General features: G+C 45.9%; 1 protein-coding gene across 1 annotated transcript; it reads right to left on the reverse strand.

Annotated features, from left to right (window-relative positions):
• Window positions 1–12,686: 12,686 nt before the first annotated feature.
• LOC118777928 (beta-1 adrenergic receptor-like) lies at window positions 12,687–26,752 on the reverse strand. The gene is made up of 2 exons (XM_036529187.1): window positions 24,964–26,752; window positions 12,687–13,177 (listed from the first exon to the last, which is right to left on the reverse strand). Exons 1-2 carry the CDS (start codon window positions 26,106–26,108, stop codon window positions 13,150–13,152), a joined length of 1,173 nt encoding a protein of 390 aa, XP_036385080.1. The 5' UTR covers window positions 26,109–26,752; the 3' UTR covers window positions 12,687–13,149.
• Window positions 26,753–27,128: the final 376 nt, after the last annotated feature.

Here is a 27,128-nt window from a genome sequence, read left to right on the forward strand (position 1 = left end):
TCAGGACATGCTTCCCTCCTATATGCCCCCCCATCTGTCCTCTCCTCTCTGCCGTACAGCACACGCCAGCAGCAGTCTCCGCTAAATGACTCACCAGAGTGAGAGGTGTTGATCGTCTGGCTGCGCAGACTGTTGACAGCAGAGGGGAGACTGTCACAACGCGTGACAGGTCACAACAGCAACAGGTACAACAAGAGGCGAAAAACACAGCGCCTGGCAACGCTTCTGAAGATCGTCATACTTACATCATGCAAACCTCAGTGCAAAACATGCAGTTACCTATTCTTTATTAACCGAACGCGGATTGCATAATCCGATCTTTGTGATCAATGCAGTGACATACAGAGAAGGACATCGTTTGTTGTCTGCTGTAAATGAATAGTGTTTCAGATAAAAGAATAAATCAGAGACACAGGGCTACTGTTACATACGTTTGCATTCAAAATCCAAATGTAAGGCATGTCAAAAAACACATACAGAAAATAAAAGGAAAAAGATTATCACTTTCAAAGCGTTAATGGTGACATTGAAGAATATGTTGTGAAAACAGCAAAGAGACTGGCATATATTTTTGCATAATCTATCCCTTTCCTTTTAGATTTCCTTCTTTTGTTACACATTGAGACTTATTCCTATTTTCTAAGGCCACGGAGGGAATTAAATTGAGCTTGTTTGCGAAGTCTCAGTGTTTGTGTTCATTCAGAGGAGTGACTTCTGAAATGGTTGGATAAGTCCTTTGGAGGGGTGGGTGTGTGAGTCGCTTGGGGATGAAGTCCAGTGCTTTCTGTGTGTTCAGAGTGTCAAAGGGCCAAGTAAATCACTGGCAGAATGTGCCATGCCCAAGTGCAGGGTGAGTGTGGTGGCGTTTCGACAGTGCAGGTGGGTTCGAGGAGCTGCAGGTGTGATGGACCAATCAGAGCCCGGTGGCATTACCTGCACAGGTTTGTCGGGTCTGTGTTTGTGTGGCCTTCATGTGTTAAAGCAGACTGTGCTGTAACACAGGTCCAAAGCGTGTTCACCTCACAGGGTGTCTGCGTTTGTGTGGCCTTCATGTGTTAAAGCAGACTGTGCTGTAACACAGGTCCAAAGCGTGTTCACCTCACAGGGTGTCTGCGTTTGTGTGGCCTTCATGTGTTAAAGCAGACTGTGCTGTAACACAGGTCCAAAGCGTGTTCACCTCACAGGGTGTCTGCATTTGTGCCGCCTTCAGGGTATGAATAATTAGCTCTGGTTTTGCCCTGTGAAATGATTCTTTCACAAAGTGCTCCTTCTCCACCCCCCAAACGCCCCCGCCTTCCTTCTCACTCTCTAATACATTTTTCAAAAGGAATATTTTTTTCATAACTCAGGAAGCTTTATTCGGTGGCCTGTTTTTTTTCTCTCCACTCTTTGGTGAAAGGGAGAAATGTCAAGGTAGCAGAGCCACACTACATGCTGCGGCTGATTATGTTTGAAGAGTCTGGTTACAAAGGCCCTCGTTCCCCGCTGATGAAACCAATGAGCACAGGGTTAATGAAAGACTCAACAATAGCCCACTTGCATTCACCTCATTCTGTTTGAACTGAGCATGCAACCACTAAAAAAGCAAACATTTTCTCATTATCTTGCGAAAAAAGACATATTCTGAGTACATATTTCGATCCATTGCAGTTGATTGTTGCTCATCGGATGCATCTTCTATATGACAGCTTCTCTGCAATGACTTTGTTTCCCTAAATTCTCTTAATTGAGTGTATATGCTTGAATTATTCAGTTTTTAGCAGATTTCTTTGGTTAACTTCAGCCGTCCTGCCGCGCTGGTAAAGACCCAGACACACTGGAAACAGACCGGGGCGCTCATTGCCTTTTGGGGAGCACAACATGAGAGGCTCTAGTGTGTTTTTGCTCGGTCCTTTAAACAGGCTTGGAAATCAGGCGTCAAACAGGTGCACGGCAGAGCAGGTGAATTTCACAGCTGGGGAGGGAGACGTGGTCGCAGACCTTTCTGCTTATTAATAATGATGATGATGATGATGATATTATTATTATTATTATTATTATTATTATTAATAATAATGATAATAATAATGTATCTTTCAGCGGATTACTTCACTTTCATTTCTTCAGTAAATATCCCGCTGTTTGAAGGTATGACATGAAAGGTTTTTTGACGGAGGGCGGGGAGATGGGGGGTAACGGTGGCGTTTTGCAGTGATTTGCCATCGCTCCTCACCTGAAGCCTTCCTCATTCTACAGCTCCTTCCTCCTCTGTGCTGTGAAGGATACAACCCCGCAAGGCAAGAAGCCCTGATAACCCGCAATTACATTCTTCCTGGGCCACTGAATGGCTGTTAATGGCTGACTTTAAACATTTAAAAGGCTTTAGAAAATTACCTTTCCACATGCCGGTATTTAGTCGAGTGGGTGATCTCTTCTGTCAGTGATTAACCTCAAACTGAAGGAAGTTCGCGGTCTCTGCCTGGCACCAGCTGCAGGTGTTCCACAAAAGCAGCTCCTTCAGACTGAAGCAACAGGAATACCTGGTGCTCAGATGCACCCAGGGGTGGGGCTCAGCTCCACCCCTGGGGTCCTGAGTGCTGACCCCAGGTCAGTGTAATCTCCAACAGACAGGGACCCAGCTCCTTGACTGCTGTGGCACCTGGGCTTGACTTGGACTGGCTTCCCCTCCCTCTCAGAGTGTGGTGTTCTCTTCCACCTCCTCACCCTCCTACTGAAGCATGTTCACACTCCTTCTCCCTCTGTCCTCTATGACCAAATCAGTAACTGGCTCATCTCCCTTCCTCTCTCTCCCCTGTGAGAGATCCAGGGACAAATCTGTCTCTCTGTCTCTGTCTCTGTCTCTCTCTCTGTCTCTCTCTCTCTCTCTCACTATCTGTTCGTCCCTCTATCCTTGTCTCTCACTCTCCTCTTTTCTCCTCTAAACACAAAGTCAAGAAGCCCCTAATACAGCTCCCCCCATATGGTTATCAGTGCACAGTTTGAGCCTGAATAAATGCTGGCGTCTACTTCACTTGGGCGGTCAGTCCTCCCACCCCCTGACGGCCAGGCCAGACTTTAACCATCCAATAAAGACGGCCATCCGTCTTCCTCTGCCGAGGAGGCTTATGGAGATGATGGCAGCCCAGCCCACTCTTTAAGGAAACATTGCCGGAGCCTCAGTTCCTTTATTGAGCAGCTCATTATGACTCAGACAAGGTGGGTGCATCACAATAAAGCGCCCCTGGAATGAAAGGCACTTGCACATTAGTTCTGGTATTTTGAACAGCGCTGAAATTATGCCATGCGTATGAATGTGTGAACTGCTCGTTAAGCATCGCCCTCTTCGGCAGTCATAAAAAAAAAAAAACATAACCCTGGTGGGGATGTGAGGGCATTGTGATGCGTATGGCAGACGATTTCCTTTCGTGGTTTTATAAAACAGAGCCAGGCTCAGACGCATTCTGCACCATATGGGTTATGCGCTCTATAATCTCTGCCGCTCTAATGGGACCTGAAATGCTCTGAATGAGGTGCGTCTGCCAGATGATGTATGAACGATAATAATTAGCCGTCCTCTATGTTCCCTGCGCCTGGCTGGGCGTGACAGGGTTACCAAGCAGGCTTCCCGTCCTGTCCTGGTGACCTGTGAATGCATTACCTTCAGAGGCCTGATTGCTGTCACACAGGGAGTCATTAGCTGGGGTATTAAACACAGTTCCCCTGGCCTGGGCTCCGAGCCCTGGACTGAGTCAGCTGTCCCTGCAGCAGACCCACGGATTTATTCAGCGATAATGAGGTGAGGGGACCGAACGAGGGGACGTCATGTGCTCTGACCTCCGGTTTCTGTCAAAATGCACCCAACTCTGTTGTGTAAGACAAAAAAGGTATAAAATACAAAACCCAAGGAAAATGTTTAGTAGGACTTATCAAGCATGATTAAATATGCTTATACTTTGGATGTGCCTGGGAAGTCCGTATAAACACTCCCCCTCATAGTCATTTTTTGAATATTAAAGCAGTCAGTTCAGAGAACCTTAGGAACCTATCCATACACTTGCTGATATAGTCCTGATGGTAAAAACATGAGCCGTGATCATTTTTAGAGATGACAACATCTGAACATTAACATGTGCTGCAAGAAGACTGGGAAGCATAAGGCAGTTCATCAGACCCCTATCACCACGGACACTCTGTTGCGCTGTCAGGACCTCCTGCATTGTGAAACCATCAGGCATAAACAGTGCATATGCCATAGGAAACGTGTTAGATAAGTTCTCCACCTTCGCAGTTTGTTCATGAAAGCAGAACAACACCTTAGAAATCAAGTTCTTACATTTTCCTGATATGAATACAACCATTAGCATGGAGGAGTGACTCTGTATGAGTTTGCGTCCCAGCACAGAATATGTGAATTCACTGCCTAGTGCAGAATTTGAGTCCACTGCCCAGTGTAGAATCTGTGAGTTTTCTACCTAGCGAAGAATCTGTGAGTTCACTGCCCAGTGCAGAATCTGTGAGTTCGCTGCCCAGTGCAGAATCTGTGAGTTCGCTGCCCAGTGCAGAATCTGTGAGTTCGCTGCCCAGTGTCAGTGTGCATGCTTTAGATCCTGCTGGAAACTCAATAATTGAGAAAAACAAACGATTAGCCAGCAGCACTCTCTGTTCGCTGAGCTGAAAAAAAGCTGAGAGAGAAGCTGTGTGAAAAACATTGATGGCAGATATTCTGTCTGATTATGAATCTGAACATCGCTCTGACAGCACATTTCATAACCTCTGAAGGATTGGTGAGACATGCACTGATAAATGACTGTATAACACGTCTCAGTGTTCTGGGCAGAGAAGAAGAATCAGAATAACAGTGAGCACGAATTCCTTGAAACTTTTATTGGCATTTTAGCAGATGCTCTTATCCAGAGCAGCTTATAGTGTTACGGTGTTTTTACAATATTATCCATTTATACAGCAATTGTGGGTTAAGTGCCTTGCCCAAGGGTATAGCAGCAGGGGAATCGAACCAGCAACCTTTCAGGTACGAGGCCAGTTCCTTGACCACTATGCTATACTGCTGCTTTCAGAGACAGCCATATTCTTAAAGCCAAACATGGTTAATTCCTGCTGCTTCCTTGTTCTTTGTCTTGTCAGTGCTGAGGAGGCCCTGTTGTTTTCGTCATGTTTTGAAGCTCATATGCACTATGGAGGAGACAAACATCAAGATCTGTCAAGGGCAAAGAGAGAGAGATGGAGATGGAGATGGGGGGGAGAGAAAGAATCGAAAAGAGAGTGAGAAAGAGCAGGAAGGGAGGGGTAAAGAGAGGAAGAAAGATGGAGGAAAAGAGAAGTAGAAGGAGAGACGGAAGTAGAGGAGCGGGATGGGGAGGGGAGGATTGAAGGAGGGAGAGACAGATGGGGAGAGAGACAGAGAGAGATGGGGAGAGAGACAGAGAGAGAGAGAGGGGGAGAGAGCAAAAGAGAGGGACAGAGATGGGAAGAGAGACAGAGAGAGGGAGAGAGACAGAGAGGGGGCGAGAGAGAGAGCGAAAGAGAGGGACAGAGATGGGGAGAGAGACAGAGAGAGAGGGAGAGAGAGAGAGAGCGAAAGAGAGGGACAGAGATGGGGAGAGAGGGAGAGAAGCAGAAGACTGAGAGTAGTGACAGAGACCCTTCATTCCTTATCATCAGTGTATTCATTTGTTCGAAAGCTTAGCTGTCTCTGTCAAAATGTACCCTATTGTTTTCAGGAGAGGTCTTGGGATCTATGCGAGAGTGAGGGTTGAAGGTCCACTTCCACACTGTAATTACGATGTTATGACGTTTATAATCTTCGAGATTCTACTGGCACATTACCATCATAATGCAACATAAAAGGCTCGTTTTGGTATATTTATAATTTGCTTATCAGTTCAGCTTAGGTAAGATTTACATATCATCAGTCTTCCAAAGCTTACTGACTTCTTCGTCCGCTGTGCCTCGTGAAAAGCCGCTTGCCATCAGAAGATTTGTGATTTTTAATTGCAACGCACAGATGTCTGCCATCAGCGCATGCTAAATAAACGGTCTCCTTCACTTGTTTCTAAGAGGCCTTTTGCTCGAATAATGCCAGAGCACGCGCACGCACAGCAAACGCCAACTGTACCACTGGGATGTACATATAAAGGATACAAATGCTGGATAATTACCTTTTGAAACTCGTCGTTTCAAACGGTTCCAGTCTGAATGGCAGTTGATTGTTTTCACCAGAACAACAAAAGCAGATGAGAACACTATTCGGAGTGCCCGCAAGAGTAAAAAGTAAACAGTAGTAGTAGCAGTAGTAGTAGTAGGCCTAGTAATAATAATAATATTAATAACCTTGTCCCCTAATACAGAGGGTACCATCGCAATAAGCTGTTACACCTAATGAATGTTTCTGTGTTAAATTTCCCCTTGTTTCGCACATTCCATCAAATAAAGCAATTTTTTTCTCGAAGTCAGTAACTTGAAGATGCACGGGAAATTAGTTATCACCGTAACATTCGGGCGGACTGAACGCTTCCACCGAGCTGGCCTACTTATCAAACGGTCCCAAATTGTGAAATTGCGGTCGGAATTATGACTAAGAGACATTAATGGTGCGGTTCTTATACTTTCGGAGAAGCTCATTACACGTCTTCTCTGTCTTGCTTGCTGTGCCGGTCGGGCTCCGGCGGCAGCCGGGCTGTGGGTGGCGGGTTACGCGATTTGGTCTCCTCGCGTAGTCAATACGCTGCGAAGCCGAAGCCTGCTGACCGCAGAGGGTGAGTTAGTGGCTTTTATTTTAGCAGAATTCAGAGAAAATTGATTGCAAATTTCTCTCGGAATGTGGAAATGACCGGCAGTGCACACTGTCGCTCATGAATAACAAGTAGCCTTCCTCCAACCCTTGTCTCTATTTAACTGCGCTCACCGAGCTGGAGGCGTGCGAGACGCACACTTGCCTGTTTATTATTGTTAAATGTAATTAAAGTTCCCAGGCCCTTTGATTAATTGTTGTGGGCAGGAGAGATTGAGGAGAGAATAGACTTAGATCGAAGTGTTTCGCTATTGACATTTACCACACCCTAGATAAATGGTAAATGGACTGCATTTATATAGCGCTTTTCTACTCATTTGAGTACTCAAAGCACTTTACAGTTATATGCCTCACATCTACCTACCAGTGGCAGAGGCTTACCAACTGGTTTACCAACTGGCCACTGGCCACTGGGGGTTCAGTGTCTTGTTCAAGGACACTTCGACACTCTGCCAGGATGAGCCAGATTCAAACAAGGGACCTTCCAATCCCTAGTCGACTGCTCTACCTCCTGAGCCACTGTCGCCCCAGATTAAGAAGTTGTAGTGAAATTTCTGTCTCAGCAATTGAGTCCGTGAACGTGTTTTTATTTCTTTTCTCTTGTTTGCCCAAACCTTAACTTGCGGAATTCGTTGGGTTTTTTATTGATCAGCAGTCCAGATGCGCTGGTGAGAACGCTGCAGATGCGTTGTCTCTCCACGAGGGGGCGGCGTTTTCCCGGACCAGACTTTTTTTTTTTTTTTTGACCCAGTGCTGTAATTTTTCTCCGCAACTTGGCACGCGCCCGGACCTCATGCAAAACAGACCTGACAACGTCGCTGTCATTACTACTCACATTATTATCCGAAACCCTGTTTCAGCGCGGCTTACTATCCACTCATACAGATGAATATCAGCTTACCCAATTCAGGACGAGGAGGAGTGTCAGCAGTACTGCACACAAGATGTGGGTTTGGAACTTCACATGTACAAGCCTTATCCCCCTAGTGACTGCCCACCCTCCTTTTCCTCTGTGTTCACCTGCATCACACCTGTGAGATCCCTATACGTTCCATCCCCAGCGGCTGTTTAAGTGTTTCTGGCTTTCTCTTATCACGTGGACCGTATGGGCTCTGCTTTGGCAGAAAGAGGAGCGCTTTTTTATGGGTTGCCAGCTGGAAATCCCACGATAAGGGGGATTTTTATTCTTCCACACTATTACAGGATCCATCTCTCTGGTTGTTCTGTGGACCAGGCAGTTGCACCCATGCATGTTTCGGAAGAGTGTGTGCACTAGGTCACCCAGGCACTGATGCCAGCTGCTCAGTGCTACAGGTCCACACCACCAGGGGGTGCATTCAGCTTTGATGGCATGACAGCTGTCTTAGAGCATTATGCATATAACTGAGAGCTCCAGGTACTTTCTGCCAAAGACAACAGATCTAAATGCTGGAAGTAGCTCTGGATAAGAGTGTCTGCTAAATGAATGTAACGTAATCTAAGATCAGCTTGCTCTTCACAAATCTTAACCCCCTAACCATTTAGGGGAAGATGTTGATTCTGATCCAGGGTTAGTTGCTCAGGGCAGATAATACCCATGCCATCACTGATGTGAAACTGGTTCCTTCTCACCCACTTTCGTGAACCCGTCAGAGCTGGTGTGGCAGCACTATGAGAATCACGACCTGCATAGAACAGCTTGGCACGGCCAGGCTCTGAAACTCTGAGGTCCTGACACACAGAGACCTCCAACCCCCCTCGAGCAGGGCTGCAGAGTCTGGAAAAGGATTAGCAGAATGTCTGTGTGGAGTCAGATGTCAAGCAGAAGACAGGGCCGTGTCGAAACCCGAGAGGACAGCATTTTATTGGGTATTACGCCTGAGAATTTGGCTTTAATATTCGGCCACTGAGGTGTTTCGTCTTTCACTCTTCAGATTACAGGTTGTGTTTTTTCAGTCTCGGGGGGATAAGACGTACCTTAAAAAGCTTTGGAGAGTTAGAGGGTGAGAGCAGAGAGAATTTGGGGGATTAAGTGATCAAGTGAGATATTACCCGCCATGTTTTGACCTTACTGCCGGGGGATATATATAACAGAAAATAAGAATGGTTGAAACGGAAATGAACTGATATGACTCCAACTGAAGACTCACACTCTTGAGGCTAATGGTTTATATTTACAGAAGGACACATGTGTGTACGCACATGCATGCACAGACACATACCTGCACGCACACACACACACTATCTCTCTGCTGGCCCTAGTTCCCTGAGCATCAGAAACACAACCTGTGAGGTGCAGTTCCAGATTCCAGGACATTAAACACCTCTTTCAGCCTGAGGGGCTTCTTTACCTCCTCGTCTCCGGTGAAAATCCCGCTAATCACCTGCAGAACGTTTACATCTGAGCGACCTCACAGGGCCCCAGGTGAGACGCCAGCCGAGGAAATAATGAAGGCTCGTCCGTGCAGTTCTCTGCCCCTCTGAGATCGCGTCAGAAGAAGACAAGGCCATATGTGTGAGAGGGGAGTGTTCTCCATCATATACCCCAGGCTAAATTCGGTTTAGCAACCGTGCTTTAAGTCTGAAGTTTTCAAGATTCCCATGTGGGGCACTGCTGTTGTGTTGTTAAGGAAATTACTTAAACAGTAATTGCTTCAGTGAGTGTCTGGCTGTAGAGGGAGAAAATATGTATACATATACCACATATAATTCATCCTGGATCAAGGAGCCTTCCGAAAAAATGAAATATATGGAAATATTTATAGCCAGCTATTTATGATTATGATATACATAACTGAACTGATCATTGCTCTTACTCTTATTGTCATTGTTATTCTGGCTTATCGTTACGTTAGCTATATGCCACCGTTTGTCTTACACTTGCCTACCTGCTATTCCGTTCTTTATTTTGTAATGTTTTTGTAATTTGACCCTGACAGGGGTTTTTGTTAATGCAATAATAAATGCTATTGAATAATAAGGCTACCGTACGCATCCCTGTTCACTGTCTTTGTTTCCATTTGTGAAGAGGAGAAGTGCTTTTGTGCAATATGGTGGAGAGCCGCACTACAGGGCTAAGTGCTGTTTGGGTCTGGTCTTTGCTGAGGGTCATGGACAGGAGGCTGCATTGGGTTTATCTGAAATGATATGTTTATGATGGTGCATCATGGAGGATGAGCTGTATGGAGGTGAATCTGAAATTATATTTTTGTTATGACGCAAAGGGGAGTAGAGCTGATGTCAGCGGAGGCTGGGGGTGAGGTGAGAGGGGGTGAAAGGGGGAGTTTCTGCACCTCGGAGCTCTCTCCGGTCTCTCTGAGCTCACAGTTTATGGTTCTGGTCCGCTTTCGTGTGTTTTCGTACTGTTTACAGCTGAGTGAGCAGATGGATTAATGGCTTTGTAAGCGCCAGGAGGACTTTGTAAAAGGCTGTCATCTTGACACAAGTCACCTGGCTGCCATTCAGGCTCACACTGTTTCACTGCGGAGGCTCTGAGAGCGTTTTCCCTGCGACTCTGGGTTGGCCCTTAACACTACAGTGCTCATTTTTGAAACACCTTGTCAGTGAGTTGTTCATCTTTTTTTTTTAAAACCCTGGCTGAACCTCAAGCTTTGTACTTTACACAAAGACTTCCTGTTTGGGGGTGATGACTCACAGAAACCAGATTGTCTCATTGTCTTTATGGATCAGTTTCTAGTGTATGAAATATGTAGGCCCATATCTGGAATATCAGCCCTCAGTACAAACTCAAAGTGTCTGCTGTATCTCATATTGCATGTGCATGTCACCTGACATCATTCAAAGTCTAACTCATTGTCCTGACCTGGAAGCACTGAAATCAAACCTCACTCATGTTCAGCCCAAATGATTTGTTAACATGTTTCTGCTGACATTTTGCCATTTGAAACAATACTACCATCACTCCCCTGCTTCACTGGAAAGAAAGATGTGGTTTGTGTTTCATTGAACCTTCCTGGGGTAGGGTGTGTTATGCCTGTTCTGTGCTTTATACTAGATATGACCTAATAATAATAAAAAAATAAAAAACAACTGCCCATCCTTGCCCCACTAAGGAGTTCTGGTCCCCGTGTGAATTTCAGGGAACAAGAATTTACATATTAATGAACATCTATTTGTCTATCTATCTATCTATCTATCTGCCTGGTCTGATAGATGTGAATGTTGCAATTGGAACAGTGAGAAAGCACCTGTTTCTGAATGATGGGGCAGTGAGGTATCAGAGCACAGTTCAGTCACCTGAATCTAGCTGTTCCTCTGCCATAAAGGCCGCTGTTTGTGTGAGTGGATTTGTGACAGAGCACCGCTCAGCTGAATTAGAAACTGTTGAAAGGCAAGCCATGGCTTTGTACAATTACTCCAGGTGAGAAACACATTGAGCACTGCACAGCGGAGGTCAAGGTGAAGGCGTCACATGCGCTTCAAAAGTGGAATAAAATCCAGAGGAATATGTTATAAATAAAACAAAATAAAATAAAACCCTGAACATGCAACAACAGAACAGTGGGGCATGCGCTGTACAGATCTGAGCTGTCCCACCTCGAATACCAGAGCGTCCCACCTCGAACACCAGAGCGTCCCACCTCCAACACCAGAACTGTCCCACCTCAAACACCAGATCGTCCCACCTCCAACACCAGAGCTGTCCCACCTCAAACACCAGAGCGTCCCACCTCCAACACCAGAACTGTCCCACCTCCAACACCAGAGCTGCCTCACCTCAAACACCAGAGTGTCCCACCTCCAACACCAGAGACCCACCTCCAACACCAGAGTGTCCCACCTCAAACACCAGCGCGTCCCACCTCCAACACCAGAGCGTCCCACCTCGAATACCAGAGTGTCCCACCTCAAACACCAGAGCGTTCCACCTCCAACACCAGAGCGTCCCACCTCAAACACCAGAGTGTCCCACCTCCAACACCAGAGTGTCCCACCTCAAACACCAGAGTGTCCCACCTCCAACACCAGAGCATCCCACCTCCAACACCAGAACTGTCCCACCTCCAACACCAGAGCGTCCCACCTTGAACACCAGAGTGTCCCACCTTGAAAACCAGAGTGTCCCACTTCCTTACCTGAGCCCATCTCTCAGGCTGGTCTGCCATCTCCTTTAAGGTCACATTTTGTTTTTCTTTTTTGGTTTAGTTTATGCAACCACGTAGAAACAGTATATGACACCGTGCTGTAGGTTATGCATCTCCAGACAGCACTTAGGCTAACATGTTAAACTGAAGTGTGCCAGGTCGCTAGCTTGTGTGCTGTAGGTCTCAGGGTTAAAGGGAGTGCGTCACAGCAATCGTGTTTACTTTCAAATGAGGGTTCAGTCAATCATATGAATACTAACAGTTTATACAGGACATGTTTATGACTGACTTCTGCTGATCCAAAGCAGTCTGTCTCCTCGATTCAGGAAGTGGACAAATTGTTACAGCTAAGAGTGAATTAATCTCCCGGGTGTGACGTGTAAGCGGAGATGGATGCCATGACAACAGAGAGGAACAGGAGTACAGCTAGGTACCAGAGGTCTACAGGTTCAAATCCAGACTGGGGCAGTGCTGTTGCTTTCCTTAGGTTGAGGTATTTTATTTGAATTAGTTTATTCAATATCTGAATGTTTTAATTGATCAAATTGATCAAATTACTCATGCTGGTAATAATGATAATAATCTTGTTGTCTTGTCTCCAGAACTTGCTTTTGTGCAAGAAGTGTTTAAAGAGCTGAATGTTTGCATTGCGCTCTCAGTCCTGGCACTTCCTGACAGTAAACAAAATCTACTCTGGCAGGTTAAGTGAAGAGAGAGATAAACACTCCATATAATTTCATACCAAAAACAAAATGTATTTTAATTCACAAATGTCTCTTTTTTTCTTACATTCATCATGATTTAAAAGTCCAGGTTATTAGTCCGATGGTTGATTACATCTTTGAGAAACCTTCAAAGACGTGCTGAGAGAGTTTGTTAACACTGATTGGAATGTGAGCTGTGGCTTTAGACACAAGCTATTGGCCGACGGCTCTGATTGACTGGACCAGGCCCAAGCTGCAGCCCTGGAGTGGCCATGTACCCACAGCAGCGGTATGGTCCTCCATCCTCTGGTTTCCCATAATGCTCGGTGGCCCAGTCTCATGCTTAATGCTGTCTTGCCTCCTCCTCCAAGACCCCTCTGTCCTCTGCTGCCTTCACTTAATGCTCCTGTTGTCTTCCACCTGATTGGCTGGCAGCGGGGCAGCCAATCATTGTCGCCCATTTTGGTTTTGCAAACTCCACCTGCTAAATCACAGACTTCATCGTTTGTGGTTTTCCCTGCTGGTCCAGCGATGGTGACGCTGAGTGTGGAAATTTTGGCCACTCCCTGTCCTTTTAGACCTTCTTCTCCTGTGAACACAGACTGAAAACACAAGCGTGGCGTTAGCTTTCCTTGACTGCTTTAAAGACATGTCTACATTTATGAATTGTACAAAGAAACAGTCGTTAAGCAAAATTGTGTAAAAGGCAAGTGTCAGTCTGGAATAAACCTATGTGAGAAGGAGTGAAAAATCAGTCATAACAGTTTGAAAGGTTTTCATTAATGGGTGTTTCTGTAATGCACTCCTGCATCTGCTAGAGACACGTTAATTGGTTGATTTGAGCTGCTGAGGCAGTCATGAAGATAATGCTACCTCTGACACTGTCTTGATTTATTTTGTTTCCTATCTCTCAGTCAGAGACTTTTTGATTTCTGTGGGCAGCTCTGTATTATTCTTAGCACCCGTTACTTGTGGGGTCCCACAGGGGTCAGTTTTGGGGCCCATACTTTTCTCTGTCTACGTGTTACCTCACCATGGCGATAATGTACAGTTGTACCTTTCAGTTAAACCTAGAGGAATGTGTGGACTCGCTGTTCTGTGTGACTGTCTTCCTGACATTAAAGGCTTGATGTCTCAAAATCATCTCCACCTAAATACCGATAAAAGCTGATGTTTTGACTCTTGGTCCTAAGCCTGTTTCTGAGAAAATCCTGTCTAATCTGCGTTCCCTTATTCCTGACATGAAACCTGCTTCTAGGAACCTTGGTGCTATCTTTGGTCCAAATCTAAATTTTGAACAACACATGAAAGTCCAGTGATACTGTTTTCACCTCAGAAACATACCTAGAGCTAGGTTATTCCTGTCACTTGCTGACTCGGAGGAAGTCATTTACATCTTCTTTTCAGCAAGGCTAGAGTGCTGAAATTCACTCTGTACATGCCTTAACCATCAAGCATTTTCTCCTCCTCAGGTAGTTCAGGATTTAGCAGTTAAAGTGCTAAAACTAAATGTGATAAAATCCTCATTCTGGCATTTGTGTACTGGCTTCCATATGCTTTCAGAGGGAATTGATTTAATGAATTTATTAACTACTTTAAAGTGAGACAAGGATTAACTGTTCATGTTACAGACCCTTTCATTTTATGTAAACGTTCACTTCAGTCCTCAGAACATGCCATTCTTACTGTTCCAAAGCCTGAACATAAATCTAAAGGACACCATCCTTTCTCTGTAAAACCTCCTGGGCTCTGGAACTATCTTCGTGAAGAGATAAGGCTGTCTACTTTTAAGCCTCTTTTAAATACTCAATTTAATAAAATTGCTCTTCCCTTTTAGCTGTATTTTATCCAATTGAATTTAATTTAGTTTCATTTATGATTTGTTGCGTTTTAATCCCCATTGTTTTATGCTGATTTTTTTCACTTTACTGTTCACTTTAAAGTTAACTTTCCAGTACTCTTTGCTTTAATTAGTGTAAAACACTTGCAGTTGCAAAGTTGCTATACAAATAAAGTTATTATAATTATTATTATAATTCAGAGCAAAAATAGTCCTTTTACATAAACATCAGGGCAGAGTAAATGTAATGTCTGAAAAACGTTGATATCTATAACATCGCGACTGTAAGACTGTAATATTATGCCCACACCAAGATGCAAAATGACTGCTTAATGCTTGATTTTCTGAGCTTTCTGAGCGGTTACTGGTTCAGTTTGCAGGGTGCAGGGGGTACTACTGTACCCTTTGGCATGGCTCTTAACCTGAACTATCTGAATAAATGCCCATCTCTGTTATATCCATCCAGGCAGATATAGTAATATAAGAATGAAGAATGTAATCTAGCTTTGTTGTCCTGGATGAGGGCATCTCTTACTCAAGCAAATAGTCATAATAATTCATAAAGTCTTGATCCCTTTATCATTTGAATGCTGATTCTCCTCTTGTTAAATGGGGGGGCTGCACGCTGTTCTCCGTGATTCCCAGCTAAAGAGATCTGTTTGGCACACACATCCCAGGAGAATGTTAAGAGAACAGGGCAGCTCCAAATATTTTTCACTCAAGACTTCATTTACAGCCAGGCTTACAAATCACCTGGAAGATATAGTGCATTTCTCCACGTTAAAACCCGCTCTCTTTCTCATATTCAAAAGAGCAGAGCCAGGTATGCCAGCGCATAGTCTGCACAGAAGGACGACATTAGATTTGGATATTAAGTTTAATTTGATTTTTATTTGGTAAAATCCATTTAGATTCATTTTCTTTTATATTTTCAAGGCACAGGACTGCAGAATGTAATTATCCATGACCTGGTTCTGGGAACGAAGCGTTTTGGGTTCGACAGGTTAACTGGTTACAAAAACTCTGTAAAAAAAACTGTTTCAAAAGCATTATCACATGGCTCAAATGTTGGAGTTATGCTGTTAAAAAGTTGTGAGTTGGTTGGATTGCTCCCTGCCAGTGTGTTTTAGTGCATTCTGTGTGGGGAAGGAGGAGGAGAAGGAGGGGGAGAGTCTACTACGTAATCTGTTTTTAAGAAACAACTATCTTTATGGGGAGATGAAGATTAGATAAAAATACAGCACAAAATACTGTATACACAAGAGACTAGAGAATACACAAGAGACTGTATTAATACATGTGTGTATGTGTGCGCGTATATTACAGTATATCAGTTTTTATATATTTGTCACAGTATCTGAATAACTTAGCAAAAAATCATAGAACATAGGTAAAGGTAAATGTTTAACAATATTTTTGCTACACAAATTTTTATTCATTACCAACTTGAATAAATGATAGATGAATGAACGACTTAGTGAATATTCAATTACTCCATTTTGGCTTAGTCTTTTACGTTCTAAAATGTACCAGCGTGGTTTTCATTTCACGGAGAAGATTTTAAACTCATGGGTTCACCTTCTTTTTTTTTTAAATCTCGGAAATCCAGCTGTAGCGCGGCCACACCGGAGGAGCCAGATCTCAGCGCTTTACATGTCAGTGTGCTCCACGGCGAGTTTTCCATCTCTGCCCTGGAAACGTGCCCTGGCCGCTCTCTCACCATCACGTCAGCCAACATCACGCTCTGAGTATCCCGTCGCATGTAGCATACTCTTATTTTTCCTGACTTTTTAACCCCACCTTTAATGTGCCGAAAGACTGGGTGGCATGCGGGGTTCTCTGGCGGTGCCCGCGCTCGCGTCTTTATGGGAAAGATTAACTCGCGTCATGGTAGATTGCCCGTGAAAAAGCGCCCATTTGCGCAGACGGCTTCTGGAAAGGCGTACGAACGTACAGTAACAAAGGGCTAAGAATAGACAGGAGCAGCGCTCCCGCCCGGACGGGGAACGGCAGGGTCTTTGCGTGGAGCTGCTCTGATGTATGGACATGAGCTTGCATACTTTAGCAAGCACATCTCGTGTGCAAATTATAGCGTGTTGGTGCCAAGATGTCAGTAAAAAGTAGAGAAATGAGGTGTTGACTGAACAAAGCGCTCGAACAGAAGACAGGTTTCGATAAAAACAGGTACGAAAGGCCTCCTCCCCTAAACCTCTCCAGCTCTGGAACAGGGCTGCTGTGCTCCTGCCACCTGCGACAGTTAAGATTTGAAAATTTAAAAATAACTGCCATTAGGTGTTGTTGAGGGTCCAGGAGTGAGAACACCTCTCTGATCTGGAACAGCAACTCTGTCTGCCTCACCCGGCTGCCCTCTTCAGACCAGCCATTTTTTAACTTTGGGAGTTTGGGGTGAAACTGGAGGGCACCGTCCTGTCCTGACCTGTTCCCTTCACTGAATTCTCATTCTCGCATGACAAAGAAATGAAATGGAAAGACTACATTTTAAACAAAACAAAAAAGATGTTGTTACTGCCAGAGCGAGAGAAGGAGAGAGAGAAAGGGAGGGAGTGAGAGGGAGAGAGAGAGACACACACACACACACACAAACAGATAGTGAAAGGAAACTATGTCCTGTGTTAACTTTCTTCCCATATCTACTCTATAAAAAGAATATCAACTGCCACTCAAACCGAGGTGTTACTGTGTCACACCCTTGGCAAAGGCACTCGATCTGAAGTGGGCCAGTAGATATCCAGCTACACAAATGCACAGGAGATGGATAGGCTGACCATTGCTCGAACCCGGGCTTCCTCTCCACAGACGCAAGTCTCTCTGAGGTACTTGTCTTTGTGTTGCCATTCCAGGAAACACTGGGAGAGTGAGGCTTCATGAATCCACAAATGGAACATGCTGGTATGAGCTGTCAATCACTGCCTCACATGATCCAATTAGAGGACTTTCTTCTATGTGACTGGGCTGTGATTGGTTCAAAGTGAGCTATGGACAGCAAAGGACGGCTCTGTCTATTCTGGGAGTCATGAAGCCTCATTATCCTAGCACTATCACGAGACTTGTACCCATCCCAAAAGAAACAAAATAAAAAACAAAATGGTGCTGAAATCCAGCAGAGGCATCATTCAAGACAAGCAGCATATCGTGTTCCGTGCAGAGTGCCATGCGATTATGTTCTCCAAACTTAATATGTGTTACGTTACTTATGTGAGCTTTTCTGTGTGGAAAAAAGAGGCTGGAGTGTATTTATGCCCTGGGCTGTTAAGGAAAGAGTGGGCTTATATTCTCAGCCTGTTCTTAAGGCCTTTCCATCAGAGAGGCCGGTATGAGAACGGTGCACTGTTCCCACTGTGAACCACGCAAATGCCGGGACACGCTCCGCCTCTCCTTAAATGGAAGACGCCTAGTCCCCCCACCTGCCTGTCAGCCCCCTTTCATTCAATCCTTTTTCATTGCATACATTTCCTCTGACCTCAGGCTTCAGCCTTCACTTTGATTCCACTCCAACCCCCCCATCCCCTCCCCCCCCCCCACCCCCTGATTCCATCCCCCCCCCAGATCCATGCAGATCTGAAGGCAGCAGCATGACCTCTGAACTTTCCAGAACTTTGATATGCTGTTTTTTCATTAGTTTAAGTGATGGATGACAGTTATTAAATATCTTTATTCTTTCATCCCTCCCCCTGCTTTTATTTCCTTTTTCCCCGTACGCTGCACGCACACGCCACGCCTCCTGGCCCTCCTCATCTCCGGGGGCGACAAGCGACGAATCGCAGACCGCGTGCCTCACTCCTGTTACAGGGTCCGATTAAACCACACCCACGTGCGTCTCTCTTGGTGCACCTGTGGGATCGATTACACACGCCTGGCACACGGCGGCCGGCAGATCAAAGGGACGTGCCGAAAAATGATCGAACGCTGACCCTGCACGAAAGGAAGCGATCAAAGGAAGGAGGTTCTGAGACAGGAACATAATGCTTAAGGAGAGAGAAATCAATCTAATATTAACTTCTCTTCTCTCCAAGCACAGACTTATGCTTTTGTTTCCTTAAACTCCCCACAATGTTGGTATTCAGCCTCAGATCACACAGCCTGGTAATAAATGATGAAAACATGGGTTATATTTCCACATATGACCCAGAAATGAGGTCTCAGTGTGTGCAGGGACATATGCCTGTAGGAGAAGGGTAACTTGTGGCAGGGTAGATATCTGATGACAGTTAGTCAGTCCAACTTCCTCTCTCTCTGTGTTACCCTGGCTCTGACCTTTGACTCTGAAGTGGACATGAGCCTCATAGAGTCAAACCCTTCTTCCTTTTCGGTTACATTACATATAGTTACTTCTCAGCCGTCACCATTATCCAGTGTCATGCTGAGTTAGTGAGCTGACACTTTGCCTGTTATCCTTTCATACAGTTTCCATAATTACTGAGGTTCTGGTTACGTACCTGAGGAATGAAACAGAGTTGAACCTATAGCCCCATGTCTAGAAGCCCTGGCCTTAACCATGATGCCACACTGTCATCTGTCCTCTCTGCCCTGCCCTCTCATGGTTTAGCAACACGCCATTGGTCCAGCTAGCTGCCACAACAGACTCAAGAGGCCAGTCTGGTAGCCAGATACGGGGGGGACACTTATGGGGTTTAGTATGAAAAAAGAAAAAAAAAAAACAGTTGGAGGAAGTTGGGAGGGGTGGTGAGGCCTGTTCACTTTCATATTGGGTCACTTAGGTTATGGAGAACTTTTCAGGAACAGTTTTCAAGGAAATGTGAAGATCTCAGAATTCCATTTCCTCTTTGTGCAGAGACACTTTTGAACTACTCTGCTCTTCTGGTTGTCCTCAGGCAAGTCAAACGAACACCAGATGAATAGAAGGTCATTTTCTCCTCTTCAGTCAGTCAGCACTGTCATTAGGACTCCTCATTTAAAATTCACAATTTAAACGAGGAACACAGCTCTGTGGGTCACCTGAGGATGTCTCTAGTGTAGGACGTCTATTCAATCAATGAATTAAAATAACTGTGATTTAATAACTCAATACTATTACATTACATTATTGTAATTTAGCAGACGTTCCTATCCAGAGTGATTTACATTCATTACCATTTTTACTTGTTATCCCTTTATAGATACAGTTGGATATTTACAGAGGCAATTCTGGGTTAAGTACAGCAGCAGTGCCCTGTAGGGAATGGAGCCAGCAACCTTTTGGTTACAAGTCCTGCTCCTCACCACTCTGCCACACTGCGGCCCTCCACTCCAATGCCAGTGATGATGGCTTTGAACAGAGCATTAGAACATTCATTTCAAATATTTGCATTCATTTTCTTTCTGAAAATGTGCACGTGCCATCTCTTTAAATTCTTTTTTTATGCTCGTAATTTTTCGTGACAGGTCTATCTCTAAGGTTACTCTAGAATTAATTTATCAAGGTCCATATTAGCTCTTTGACCCACATATGCTGCGGTCTTATCACAGATGTTCTATATATTGGCCAGATGTGTGTGTCACGCTGAATGTTCTTTCTCTGCCATAACGGAGGCCGCGAGTGTTCTGCTTATTGAAGTGTGCGGCGCTCTCCTCGGGGGAAATGGCTGCCAGAACACTTATCTTTAGAGCAAACCCTTGCAGATAAGCTGGAACATCAATAGCCATGTGAGGAGAAAGAGCAGATAAGACACGTTCCACATCTTACTCAGGCGGGCCCCGTTCGACAGTCTGCCTGCACTCGGGCGCAACGAGCGCGGCTGAAAACAGGAATGAAGTGGTGGCTAACCTGACAGAGACGGTGAGCTCTTTGCTGCCGGGATGCCTTCTATCTGCTCCTTATCTAGTGGATGTTCTGTCAAACTGACATGGCAGCGCTGTTAAAACATTGTGTATGTTAACATATATAGCTGTTTAGGACAGGGAGGAAGTAACTTTTTAAAGTGCATCTCACTCTTAAAATATCACTGAGGAGCAAAATGTTTTTTTTTCTGTTGGTTTTTGGGTGAATCCCTCACTCAGGGCCCTGTAAGGCCTACTTAAGATGCGTTTTAGTAGATATTCTTTCACACAGATAACATGCAACAAGTGCTTATGATCTGTGTCCATCAATGTAACATTAATTTGTTTGCACCCTGTCAGACCAGAGATATGCATGTGAGATATAAGCCAGGACATAAGCAGGAGTAGACAGGTTATCAGCCTTATCCTTGCCTGGCTGTACATAAACTGAATGTTTCTTATATTCTCTATTTTAAGGTTGTGGTTTTCACATGGATTGTCACACTCTCCTTGTTTTTGCTGATATGGCCAAATTCACACTTTTGGAAAATAGCCAGATCTGACTGCCAACACTGCTACATACCCACCCCCATACACAGCCATGAGAACACCATCTCATGTGCACAAACTTCACATGCAAAAAAGGACAGCATGCTTCCTTAATTCATTCTGCTTCTGCTGTGACAATGCGTGTGTGTACCAGGGTGAGCCGGGGGGAAGTGGAGGGCAGGCGAAAATGAAAGCCGAAGAGAGTGTATATCAGCTGACTGACTCACAGCACATTATAGGAAGTCTCTGTGAGAAAGACGTTGCAAGACTCTGACTTTTTCTTTGCCATTTTTAAGGAACCAATGAAATTAAAGCACTGCCTCCTAATACTGTATGTGTTGCAGTGGCACCTTAAACAACAAGGGTGGGTCTTTAAATTCAGTCACGAGGCCTTGACTGTATTCAGTGATACCTGAAATGTCATACATAACTGAGGAGGTTTATAGGAGAGAGTAAGGACTTGAACCTCGCTGCTGGCTTCCTTCACCGCCTGCAGTGTCTCCCCTTTGACAGTGTGATCGCCTGCTGTTCATCATTATGTTGTACTAACTTTTTTTACTGGCTCAGTGTAACTCGTAAATTCAGTTTAACGAGCACTTTCTCTGACCTACCGAGACCTTCTCAACTGTCTGTCTCTATACTGGGCAGGCCGTTAGTGGTGCTTGGGTGTTTGCATCATCCAATCATGAAGTGAAAGATGAGCAAGCCCCGCCCCACATCAGCCGCACGCAAACGCTGATTCGCGTGGGTCTGTTTGAGAGATTTCCCACTGTGTGAAACTCTGCCCACTCGCAACCCACTCAGTTCACACGTACTTGACAAACGGGAGAAATGAACACAGATTAAAGGTTTTTGGTTTTGTGCTTTTCTGCTATTTATCTTTGTGGTTAATCTAGACGTTTCAGAAAACATAACACAGAGGACATGTCAATCCACAAACCTCAGTGCATCATTAACATGTGAATCAGAGGGAACCAATCACTGTGCTTAAAGCTTACAAACCAATAGGACATGTACAGCATAAAACTTCTCTTAAAATAAGGCTATATGTTCATTCATTTTAAAAAAAGTTGTACAAGAAAGTTTTCTAAAAAAAAAAAAAAAAGACTGCAATGAACCAGAATATTTCCTGTCTGATTACCAGGGGTTTATCCTGTGGAAGATTGGTATAATTCCAAAAGAAGTCATATTTTTAGAGGTTAAAAAAATGGTGACCATAGTTCCTCTGCTTTAAATCTGACCCCTGCCAGTGAATTGGACACAGTGTCAGTTTATGGGCTATTATATTATTATGGGTTTATGTGCTACGTGGCTTGTAAGTGCATAAATAAATTGTGTGATGTGATTTTAGTTTGTCCTGAGTTTGCTGAATTTGCTGTACATAGCTCATGCACTTGGCTCTTGTATCAGTAAAGACTGTTTTTGTCCATACTTTAGTTGAGTTGCGCTGTTCCAATAATCTACTATGTCAGCTGGAGGCCACAAAGACCAAGCTGTCTCTCTCTGTCTCTCTAGTGAGCAGTTCATTTACATTACAGCTCGTATGCAGAGCCATCTGCAAGATATGAGCTCATTTAACGTTAAATTTGCATCCATCAGATGCTCTCATCCAGAAAGTCAAACTCAGAGTGCATCCAACAAAACGACAGAGAGCGTCACACAAACACCCCCATCCACACACAAACACACGCTTCAGCCCGAGTGTGCAGGACCCAGCGCTGAGGACGCCATCTGCACCATCACACACCCGCGATCCAGGCAGAACCGGCAGTCAGGGAACTGAACGTACATTCAATTCAGGAGGTTGCAGGTTTGACCCGGGTGGGGCATTGCCACTAAATCGAGGAGCAATAAAGCGAACCTGAGCTGTCTCAGTACGTATCAGTCATTATAAATGGCTCATATGTTGTACACTGTTAGCTGTGCCTGACTAAGGCTGTCTGAAAACAATAACATATAACAGAAAATTATCACTGCTAATGTGGCGGGGACTCATAAGCAAAATGTTGGTGGTTCAATTCCCCACTGGGGCACTGCTGCTGTACCCTTTGGCAAGGTACCTAATCTAGAATTGCTTCAGTAAATGTGTAGCTTTATAAATGAATAACATGTAAAACTGTAGCCTTCGTAAGATGCTCTGGATGAGAGTGTCTGCTAATTGGCAGTAATGTAATGTAATGCAATGTTATGTAATGCAATGTGATGTGATGTAATGTAACGTGATGTCATGCATCCGGAGCATGCTCAGACGTGAGCGCTCTGGTGCCCTCCCCCTCTGAGCCACCTCACCCTCTGTGGGGTCGGGCGGGGGGACTGTTATCAGCAGGCTGAAGGGTGCGGCAGTCGGCCAGCGACGGGCCCCTCCCAGAGGGGCAGAAATATAGGGCAAAGCGCCCCAAACCTGGCCTGCTGCTGCAGCTTCTAACGCTGCCCCAGAGAAAGGCAGAGCTGAGCCCGCACAGTGCAGGGTCTGTTCGTCTGCGCCTCCAACGCGCAAAAGCAAACCAGGGCTACTTTTACATTAAAAACAGCTTTCAATTTCCGAGGTTTTGATCACATGAATCGGTTTCATTTTTGCATTTCTGCAAAGTTCTTCTTTTTTCAGATCTGATGCAAGGGGGCTTTGCTTTTTTAACACATAATTTTTCCTTTAAATGGTGGTTTTGCAATTTGACGTATGTTTCCTGCACACACCAGAGAGTTCGCACAAGGACTGCATACGAACAGCGGGGGGGGGGTTTAAAAAAGAACATGCTTCATGTGTAAATCCAACGTCAGCACTGGAATATTTCACCTCTCACATTCACACAGACGCCTCCAGTAATGTTGCATAGCCTGTTACGAGGCAGTCTTTGCCCAGAAACATGAGAACATCTGCTTCTCATCTGGCTGTGTGCTCGGTCAGAGCAGAGCCGCAGATGGCTTCATACGGACGGGCCACGTACAGGACTGTCCAACTCGCAGTCAGTACCTGCAGAACAGGCGCTGAGCTTAGTGACATTTTAGCTCTGTTTACTCTCAACAGTGCAACGGTCCAGACACTGTTGATGGAATGGCTTTGCTGTGATTCCTGACAGCACAGCTATGAAAACACAAATAGATCATTTTAATTGGTTTTACCCAGGGAACTTGGGTGACTTTGGTGATAATGTCATCAGTGATATCAGAGGCTGCCTTCCTGTATAGTCATGTATATCTGTGTCAAGTCTTGCAATGTCAGCACAGGGCCAACAACTTGTAATGCAGATAGGAAAAAAAGAGCTTTTTCAGTTGCTAAAGACCCTCTTAGTCATGAGGCAGGAAAGATAAAGACAGCCACTCCAACACAGAAATGGCTAAACCCTAAATATACACGCACTGACCTCATATATACTCTAACACACATACACACATGCACACACTCACATTGGCTAAGCTGTGAATGATGTCAGCACTCATGATGAGAATTTGATTTTGGCATGGGTGAGACCCAAGTCCGCCGAAAACAATGAGCTGATGATAGTGATACAAAAAAAGTGGGAAGTACCTGAATGTGAATAAGTGAATAAGCCTCAGCAAGCCTCTCTTTGTCCTGGAGAGCTCCACAGACCCCTCTGCAGGCACTACAACGCTGCAGCTACAGGTGGAAACCTGAACTGAAACTACAACCTGCTGGCGCCACTCACACCACAGTAAACAAATTGTGTTTAACTTCCTCAGCACCACCCTACCAAATAACTTTTCTGCTGTGTCAGCAAAAAAATGAAATATGAAATATGAGAAGTATTTGAATTTGAATAATTTTAGGTGATTACTTATTTACTATACATCTGCATGTATAAAAACAGGGGCAACCTGCTCTTGTGACATTTTCTTGACTGTCCCCACTGTGTATTCCTTGGAGTTTCTGACATGATCTGTCATAGCCTTGACTGTTTCATTCTGTTATTAGTCACCTTCTTGGCAAACATCCTTTGCCTGAGGCAGATTAGCAGCTTGAATTTTACATCCATACATCCATTTTATAACCATCTATAAAGCAGGGTTCCTGAAGCAACCCAGACAAGGGTAACACAGACTGTGTGGGCATTTACCCCCCCAGGCCTCTGATTTCAAGCTCACTTCTTTAGGCACTCTGCCTCGCTGTGATGTCACCTGACGCAACGCAGCCAGGAACACCTGAGCAAACACAACCACAGTGGGAAAACACACCAGGATTTTAAAATGTTTAAAGCCACTTACACTTGACTCTCGAGCTCATCCACGTCATTGAGGGCAACCGTGCCATTCAAGTGCAGGGCTCCGCCCAGAGACCCGCCCATCTCCGACCCTGACTCCGCCCCACCCAGGAAACAGGGGCAGTGGACACGCAGCCTCTTGTAGAGGGTCTCGAGGTGCCCCGCAGGCACCCAGGGGCAGCCCAGCACGGCCCTGAAGGCGGCGCGGAACTCCGGGCTGTGGCAGTAGATTATGGGGTTGAGACCCGAGTTGAGGTAGCCCAGCCAGTTGAGCAGCGTGACCAGCTCATAGTAGTCGCTCTGGATGACGATGTTGGCCACGAAGAAGGGCAGCCAGCAGCAGGTGAAGGAGCCGATGATGATGCCCACGGTCTTCAGGGCACGGTGCTCCCTCACCACCAGCTGCCGGGCCGAGCGGAACTCCGGCACGCGGAAGACGCCGTCGCCGTGGGTGTGGCCGTGTCGGCTGCGGAAGCGCTGGCTCTCCTGCTCGATGCGGCGCACCTGCCGTGTGGCGATGAGGAAGACGCGCGCGTACACGAAGATCATGACGCACAGCGGCACGTAGAAGGACACCACGGAGGAGACGATGGCGTAGACGGCGTTGGTGATGAAGTCGCAGCAGGCGGAGACGCTGTAGCAGGCCTCGTGTCTCGGCACCCCGTGAGACCGGTAGATCCGGGTCATGATGGGCACGAAGGAGATGAGGGCGGCGACGGCCCACACGGCACACAGCGTCAGCCCCGCCCAGCGCTTCCGCAGCAGCTGCCGGTGCCGCAGCGGCCGCGTGACCGCCACATAGCGGTCCACCGCGATCACGCACAGCGTCTCGATGCTGGCCGTCACGCACATCACGTCCACCGACATCCACAGCTCACAGAGCCGCTTGCTGAGCTTCCAGTCGCCCGTCACCACGATGGTGGCCCCCAGGGGCACCACCAGGCCCCCCACGATGAGGTCGGCGAAAGCCAGGGAGGCGATGAAGAGGTTGGTGGTGGTCTGCAGCTGGGAGGTACGGGCGATGGCGATGATGACCAGCATGTTGCCCGCCACGATGACCAGGATGATGACCGTGATTACCAGCGCCAGCCATGGTCCCCCGGCGGGGTGAATGGGGCCGACCGAAGAGCTGTTGGTGGTACTGTTCATCTTAGCCGGGGTAGAAGGTGACTAGGAGGAGCTTGGGGTTGTGTTGAAACTCAGTGAAAATCAGCCGAGGGTACTCTGACACGCTTGGATCCCAGGTGCTGAGAGGGGTACACTCCTTGCTTTCATCATGGCTGGATTGCCCAACGGGCTCTTCAGATTGCAGGTCAAAGAAAACTCTTAGCTTCAGCTTGTTCACTCACAAGACACGTATTCCAGTATGAAGTTCCATCACCTCTGTTGTCATAACAAGACCACCGCATGGTTTAAGTACTCTGCAAGTGAAATTACTCTTTCCAAATTCAACAAGTGAACAGACAGGTCCATCTGTGATAACTATGCAACTTCATCTGTGTCATGAAAGTAAATTCAGTATGTTGCGGGAATCAGCCACAAAACAAACTACAATATTTGATTATACCGTTTGTTTTTCCTTTTTCTAATCGCTCATCTGTTGAAAACGAAAAGACGTTGCATGGCTCACTGTTTTGAAAAGTCGCTCCAAAGTCTGAGGAGATCCTTTAAAACCAGTGCTGCAGTATCCCGTAAAGCGTGGTGGCAGCGGACTAATTACTGGCGCGGTTGCGAGCGCTGTGGGCGCCCCTCGCCTCCTCTCCCCTCTCTCTTCCTGGCTGTTTTTTCGCGTGTCCTCACGGGCGTGCAGCGGAGAGTGCACGTCCTGCCCTGCCTGCGCCAGCTTTATTCGCACCCCATCCCGAGGGGAGGGGCAGCGCGCTGTGCGCCGGGGAACTGCGGCTGCGAGTCACAGCGAGCACGCCGTTCCGCAGCTGCACACGGGAGCAGACACGAAGTGCCGACTGCCGCTATTTTTAAAGTCTAGCAAAACGTACATTAGAAACAGCAAACAACGTTATCAGGTGGATGAGTGCAGGATGTGCCGAGGTAAAACGAAAGTGGAATTTTGCCTTTTTAAACGGTGACATGAGTTTTGTGTAGCGCGAAGAAACCTACTGCACTGACACTGTTCTGTTAAGGAAAATAGGTTAGTGTCGTCGCTCCGCT

The sequence above is a fragment of the Megalops cyprinoides genome, chromosome 5 (assembly GCF_013368585.1).
Source record: "Megalops cyprinoides isolate fMegCyp1 chromosome 5, fMegCyp1.pri, whole genome shotgun sequence".
NCBI classification, from domain to species: domain Eukaryota; kingdom Metazoa; phylum Chordata; class Actinopteri; order Elopiformes; family Megalopidae; genus Megalops; species Megalops cyprinoides.